Source organism: Corvus brachyrhynchos, unplaced genomic scaffold (assembly GCF_000691975.1).
Source record: "Corvus brachyrhynchos isolate BGI_N302 unplaced genomic scaffold, ASM69197v1 scaffold72, whole genome shotgun sequence".
Classification (NCBI taxonomy): Eukaryota; Metazoa; Chordata; class Aves; order Passeriformes; family Corvidae; genus Corvus; species Corvus brachyrhynchos.
Window position 1 is genome coordinate 1,665,214 of NW_008236763.1, and position 7,446 is coordinate 1,672,659.

At 55.3% G+C, this 7,446-nt stretch overlaps 1 protein-coding gene across 1 annotated transcript in view; it reads right to left on the minus strand.

Moving 5' to 3' along the window:
* Positions 1-5,172, minus strand: part of FRS3 (fibroblast growth factor receptor substrate 3) — a 7,531-nt gene extending 2,359 nt beyond the window's left edge. The window contains exons 1-6 of the mRNA XM_008644789.2: positions 5,051-5,172; positions 4,800-4,888; positions 3,678-3,864; positions 1,746-1,907; positions 1,117-1,268; positions 6-297 (exon numbers count right to left, since the gene is read on the minus strand). Of these exons, the coding sequence (XP_008643011.1) occupies positions 6-297; positions 1,117-1,268; positions 1,746-1,907; positions 3,678-3,864; positions 4,800-4,865 (859 nt within the window). The 5' untranslated portion in view covers positions 4,866-4,888; positions 5,051-5,172. The remainder of the gene's footprint in view (positions 1-5; positions 298-1,116; positions 1,269-1,745; positions 1,908-3,677; positions 3,865-4,799; positions 4,889-5,050) is intronic.
* Positions 5,173-7,446: the final 2,274 nt, after the last annotated feature.

Consider the following 7,446-nt stretch of genomic DNA (forward strand, 5'->3'; position numbering starts at 1 on the left):
GTAGATGCACTGGGGGGATGGACACCCCTCCTGACACTCGTTGTTGTTGTTGTTGGGAGGGCAGAGGTGCGCCCGGCATTCCCGGGGATGCCGGCACAGCCGGCGGTAGCCGGAGGGGGGAGCCAGCACGAATTTCACCTCCCCTGCAGGCTGCAGGAAGACCTGGGGGTTTTGGTCTTCCAGGGAGCAGCTGTGGTTCCTAGGGGGGAAAGGAGGGTGGGCTTCAGGCAAGGAGTGCATACAGTGCCGGCCCCTCGGCTCCGGCTCCCCGGTGGCCGTGTTGACGTAGGTGTGGGACTGCAAGGAGAGAAGCAGAGGGACAGTGACAGGAGGAGAGAGCAGAGACCAGAGCAAAGCAGCTGAGAAACCACCAGGAGAGGGGAATTCATCTGGTGGAACGGGAGAAAAAGGGATTTTGGAAGTCGGGAAGGTTTTGGGAGGTAAAATGTAGAAGTTGGTTTAGGTTTTGTGGGCTGGGAGAGAGACAAAAAGAGTCCAGCTGCAGATCCGCGCTGTGTGTCCACATGGTTGGGCATCTGCAGGAATTTCCTCATGGAAAGGGTGGTCAGGCTTTGGAAGGGGCTGCCCAGGGAGGTTTGGAGGTGTCACCTGGATGTGGCACTCAGTGCTCTGGGCTGGGTGACAGGTGGGCATCGGGCACAGGTTGGATTTAATCTTTTCCAAGGTCTTTTCCAACCTCAGTGATTCTGGGATTCTGTGTCATGCTTGATGCACATGGCCACTCACAAACTACCTCCTCAAGTGATCCCACAACCCTCACACCTGCCCAGGCTTCCCTGGGTTTTGTAGGAAAAAATCTTAAAATTCTACAACGGAGAGCAAAGAGCTGAACCTCAAAACTAAAAATAAAAACGGTCTGAATTGAGGGGTTGTGTGACAGCTGACAGGTGGCTGCCACCCAAATACCAGTGGGTTGAGGACACAAGTCAGATTTTTGTGACAGAGCATCAGTTCTAGTGAAGTGTCAGAGAGCAGGAGCCTCCAGGAGCAAAATGAAGTGAAGAGAATAAAAAGAGTGGCAAGGTGTGAGGATCCCCTGAGCTCTGAGGGAGGGAAACCCAGAATTGCACAGAGCAGAGTTGAGGGTGGGTTTACCTGCTCCTCAGGGCCCAGGAGGGGGTGAGTCGAGTCTTCCCCCACAGAGGAATGTCTCAGGCTGCTCACTGAGGGGTGCCGGGCTGCAGAGTAGGACAGGGATTCTCCAGGGAAGCTGTGAAATCCATTGGGAAGTCCAGTGTAGCCCAGAGCTGTGAGAGAATCAAGGCAGAGAAGCATTAAATTGGTACAAAATAGAATTATTTTTACACTTTCAGAATGACCTGGGCACTTCTAGACACCCTGGAAGGTAAAACCAGCCTGTCCAGGAGACACAAGGGAAAAGCCTTCCTTTAAATCTATGGAATTCCTCATGGAGACAGGAACTGAGCCATCCACATGTGGCTTCCTGCAGAAACTGCCTGACCCTCCCAAGAGCTACTCAGGAGAGGCCACTTGGACGTGGTGGCCCAGCAAAATCCAGCTGAGGGGTGACAGCTCTGACTCTTTGACGGGCTTCTCGTGTCGTCGTTTCCTCGGAAACCAGATTCCCCACGGGAAACGAGCGGGGGCCTTTAGCACAGGAGCACACATGGGACAGCTCCCTGGGCAGCTCCATGGGAGCACTGCAGACGTCACCCCCAGCCCTGTGTCCCCTCTCCTGTCCCCACACACTGATGGGCTCTTACTGGTGGGTGGCTGGGGGCTCCGGGCCGGCTCCCGGTCCGAGGGGTGGCTGTTCCTGGTGATCACCACGGGCTCTTCCACCACGTTGATGCTGTTGCACTGCATCAGCTCCTGCAGCAGGTTGAAGATTTCTTCTGCTCGGGAGCATTTGAAGGCAAAAATCCCTGCCAGGGCCAGAGAGGAGGGTCAGAGAAGCAAGGAAGTGATCCTGCTTTAAAAAGATGTGTTATTCCCACTTCTAAATGAATTCTGATTTCTTCTGCTGTTGTTTAACACAACCAAGCCACAGCCACAGAAAACCAACCAAAACCCTGTGGATTATTCAGGAAATAACACCAGAAATCATGGAATACAGAATGGTTCGGGTGGGAAGAGACCTTAAAGATCATCCAGTTCCACTGCCAACCTTCCCCAAGCCCAGGTTGCTCAGAGCTCCATCCAGCCTGGCTTCAAACCCCCTCAGAGCAGTGGTACCTCACACCACACGGGTGTGGAGGGCCAGGGGAACTGATCACCTCTTCCATCTGAACTCCCCTGGCACCCAGTCCATCCCTTCCCAGGGGAAAATCCGAGCAGTGACTCCTCAAAGCTGGACTGGGCCCCGTGCACGGGAGGGAGGGACGGGAACGTCATGTTTTGAAAAATCTCTGGGATTGAAGAGTCTCTCCCCAAAGGAGCAGCCCAGCCCAGGAACCAATCCCAGGCTGGCACACGCACACACCAAAGCCATGGCAACAGGGACAGCCTGGCAACAAGGGCTGCTCCCAAAGAACCACGTTTTCCACGTTCTGGCCAAAAAAAAAATAGCTGGATTGCCTTGACTCAGGTGGGGAGCAGCATCAGCAAGGAGGCTTCCAGGTAAAATTAATAAGCAGCATAAAATCCTACAAGGAAGGGAGAAAATGCAACAAAACCCATCATCCCTCTCATTTCTGCTTGAAGTGTTTCTGGTAAAATTTCTGCAGGATGGGAGAGCTCTGCCTGAACAGAACCAAACCACACGGAGAGGCAGAATTTTTATCACTGCATTCAATTTTCATCACTGATCCTCGACCCTGCAAAAGGCAAAGCAGAAACCAAAGGACAAATTCCCTGACAGGAGAGGAAAACCCCACTGAAATCAATATTAAACAGCAGCAGATGCCACTGCAGCTTCCACACAGACCCTGGGCACTCACAGGAGTCCTTCTGGAGTTTACAAACACATTAACAGAATGAGGAAACAACTTTTTTTTTCCTCCCAAGGGGATGCAGACGCCAAGAAAATGTTCAGCTCTTTTTAAAAGCAAGAGAGACAGACTGGTAAAGGAACCAACAGGCCCCATTGTCAAACTGTAATTCCTCTATTCCCAGACTATTCCCAGTGCTCCTGGGTGACTCACTTCCCTCTGCATGCTCAGAACAGCAGGGAAACGTGGAACTCTTTTTCCTCTGTCACAAAGTGCTGCCAGGCCCAAAATCAGAGCTCTGAGCAGAACCAGCACTGATCAATTTAGGGGAAAAGCACCGAGGAAAACACAACTCAACCAATTGTTGCTCTGTGGAATAAAAAATCCCAAAAAGGACCCAGAAAAAGGTGCAGGTGCTGCTTTATCGTGAGCTGAACGATGCTTAACAAAGCCTCAAGCCTTGCAAGCGCCTTTTAGCTCCTGAGGGACGCCCAGCCACCCCTCCTGCCCCAGAGCACAGAGTAACAACCCCAAAAATGCTCCACCAGCATCCCCACGAGCACCAGCAAGGCAAGGCCACCAGATTTACACCCAGTTTAACCCTTTTAATCCACAGCACCCCCCCACATGTGCACCAACACTCCGGGGGGAAGAGGCTGCGGACACCCTGAGCGCCAGGAATTCGGGAAGACACGAGGAAGCAGCTGCCTTTGGGGAGAGAAATCTCAGCGTTGCCACCCCCAGGGAGCCCCCCCAGGGACTGACCCTGCCCGGTGTGGCAGCGGCGGCCGCTCTCGAAGGAGAAGAGGTTGGAGTCGAAGCCGTAGCGGCGCAGGCACAGGTAGGGCCACCTGACGGCGTCGCGCTTGTGCGTGTGCAGGATGAGCTCCCTCTGCGTCAGCTCCATCACCCCCGAGCCCAGCTCGTGCCCCTCATCGTCCACGTTGGTCACCTGCAGGGGACCCAGCGGGGAAATCAGAGCCACGGATTGGTTGAGGTGGGAAAAGAGCTCTGGGATCAGCGAGGTCAAAATGCCCGCTTCGATCCATCGCCAGGTGGGCACCGCCAGGGGTGGGGACTCCAAAGCTCCCTGGGCAGTTTCAAGGCCTGACCATGCTTTCCATGCAGAAATTCCTCCTGATTTCCAGCCTAAACCTCCCCTGGTGCAGCTTGAGGCTGATTCCTCATCCTGTCCCTTCAGGCTGATTCCTCGTCCGACCCCCCCCGGCTGCCCCCTCCTGTCAGGGACTTGTGCAGAGCCACAAGGTCCCCCCTGAGCCTCCTTTGCTCCAGCCTGAGCCCCTTCCCAGCTCCCTCAGGAGTTCTCCAGACCCTTCTCCAGGTGCTCCAGCTCCATTCCTTCCCTGGACACGCTCCAGCCCCTCGATGTCTCCCTCGCTGTGAGGCTCCAGAGCTGGACAGGGCCCTCCAGGTGCCCCTCACTGCTACCCACACCAGCCCACCCACGGAGCACTGCAATTCCATGGATTCCCCTCCATTTCCTGCTGCCTTTTTCCCAGCTGAGAGCAGGGATTCATGGCTGGCAGAGGCGCCGAGCTGTCAGCCCTGGAGCCCGCGAGCTTGGCAGCTCAGCTGCTGTGTCTGAGCCCAGGCTCTGGAGCACAGCCCTGAGCAATAAAAGGTTTTTCTCTCCAGTCCCCCATTTCCTCGCATTTCCCAAGCAGAGACAATTCAGCAGCAAATACAAACACATTTGCAGCAGGAGTTTTTTAAGGAAAGGGGGGAAAAAAAAAGCCCAAAGCAGAAGTGATGAATTTGCAAATCCTCTCGAGGGATGCTTGTGTGCAGGGGCAGAGGTTTGCTCTCCCCTCGTGCAGTCAGAGCTGTCCCACACCCTCTGATGGGGTTGAAGGGGTAAAAATTTACCTTAAATTTGGTGGGGTGGTTGTCTGGGATGCTGTCTGTGCACAGACAGCTGCAGCAGCTCCCCATGACGCCAGGCAGAGAGGCAATCCCTGGGGACAGGACACAAACCGGGCCACAATCACATTCCCAGTCCAACTCTCCTGCCCTCTCCCAGTATCCCTCCCCCATCCATCCCAGGGGGTTTGGAGCTCCAACTCTTCACTCTGCTCCTTGATTGATGTAACACTAATTAAAACCAACAGGTTTCTTACCATCAGGCAGTTGTTGGGTTTGTTTTGGAGAAGGAATTCCCGCTGCAGTCCCTCTCTCCCTCAGGACTTCATGGCAAGCAGGTTTCACCTAAAACACGAGGGAAACACTCCCATCTTCCACCTGGCAAGGAGAAGACAATTAAACAATGATAAAAGCAGAGAAAATTAAAAAGCAGGGGGTGGGAGAGCGACTGAACTTCCCTTCAAACATCCCAAGGAAGGTGGGTGCATTTCGTGTTTAATGAACCACATTTATATCAACACAGAAAACTCTGCACGACAATGAGAAACACACAGCTAAAACGAAAATTAAAGAAGAGGTGTTTTACTTCCTGGCTTTGGGATCCTAAAAGGATCCTTAGGATCCTACAGAGGAGTGAGTAAAATAAAACTGAGCAGCCAGGGGTGGTGAGGCAGCTGCTGCTGAGGAATGAGGAGGTGCCTTCACTGCAGGGAAGGTCCTTCAGGGTCAGAGAACCAGCAGCTGCTCTGCTTTGGAGCAGGAGAAACAAAAAAGGCCACAAAACACTAAAACTCTGATATCTGACCCAGTCAGTGCAAGGATCAGGTAGGAGTGAGAAATATTCCTGGGTTTTGCACTTGTAGTGAGAAATGTGAAATTCTGCTGTCCCTGATGGAAACTTAAAGGACTCCAGATCCAGCCCCGGGCAAGAAACAGGGGATGATGCCAGGTGTGCCCTGAGAGCAGCTCAGGATCTCTCCATCCGAGCCACCAGGATGATCCCAGCCCGGCAAATTGGGAACCTCTTTCCATTGGGAGCCTCTTTCCATTGGGAGCTTTTCCCTCTGCCATGCCAGAGTCTGCCTCCCCCCTCTCCAAATCAAACCATGGATCATGGAGTGGCAGAACTGCCCTGGGCCCCCTTCCAGCCTGGAGAGAGGGGGAAGAGCCACCCCTGAGTTGCCAAGGGGTCCCATTCCATTTTTACATCAAAACAGCTCCTAAATCACCTCCCACTGCACCCCCGTGCCTTCACTCTGGCCCTTGGAGAATTCCCCACCTTGCCCTAGCCCTGCCAATTGCCCAGAACGCTTCTCAGGAACAAAGGAAGCCGGTGCCAGCTGCCCTCCCGCACACACCTGCCAGCCCTACAGCAGCACCACACCCTCCCTGTGCCGCCCCACACCCGCCCCAGCCAGCCTGCCTGCTCTCTCGGCTCAGCACGGATTCCTTCCCCTCACAGGCTTTGGGCAATAATTTAGCAACAGATCCTGCTCGGTCTGATCCGGGCACTGGGGGCTGTGTCCTCTGTGGTTGTGCCCTCCCACTCCCTCCTCAGGACCCCCCAAATCCCTCAGGAACAACAGCTGGAGAAAACATTCTGCCTTTGCCCCCTCTTTCTTTACTCCTCTCTCCCTCCACCCCCACCTACGAGGGGTCAGCCTCAAGTGCTGTGGCTGATCAAGGACAGTTTTTACAGTGAGGACTGAACAAACGAACTAAAAAACCACCACGAGCTGCCTGAACACTCCCTCGGCGCTTCTCACTGCTCCTCGCTGGTGAATATTTCAGCAGCATCCCTTTCACACAGAAACTCCCGAGTCTCCTGCTCTGCACTTCCAACACCTTCCCAATACCTGTGTGCCAGTTCAGAGCTCAGCCAGTCACTAAAAACACCCCAAACACCCCACAGCAGGAGTGGGTCCCTCCTAAGACCACCAGCCCCATCCAGACTCCCAGCATCCCAACCTAAATCCTCCCCAGCCCTGCTTGGACCAGGCTCACCTCTCCCAAATTCCCAGCCAGGTTGTTCCCCTCCTCCCAAACCCCCAGCCTGCAGAAGCCCCTCGTGCCTTCACCCTCCTGCCAGCCCTTCTCTTAAACCCAGAGCTGGAGAAGAGGATCCCCCTAATCCCAAAGGATCGGGGCACCCTGACACCCCCTGCACAGGGACACACGGAAACCTCGTGTGGAAAAGCACCTGGTCCCACATCAACCCCTCCAGGGACAGACCCAACACATCCCCCCAGCCTGCGAGGGAGGGAGGGAGGGAGCAGGGAGGCAGCTCTGGGGGCAGGAGGGGCCAGGAGAAGGGGCTGGAGAGATGAGGAAGGGGCTGGAGGAAGGAGGAAAGGGATGGAGGGATGAGGAAGGGGCTGCAGGGATGGGGAAGGGGCTGCAGGGATGAGGAAGGGGCTGCAGGAACGAGGAAAAGGAAGGCGGAAGGGGCTGCAGGGAGGAGGAGGATGGGGCTGCAGGGACGTGGAAGGGGATGAAGGGATGAGGAAGGGGATGGAGGGAGTATGACGGGCCTGCAGAGCCCGTGGGACCGAGGGGCCTGAGGAAGGGGCGAGTCCCGGGGGATTACCGGGGAATTGGCTGCGAAGGGCGGCCGGGGGGGCCCGGGGGGGGGGGGCGAGGGGGGGGGGAGAGG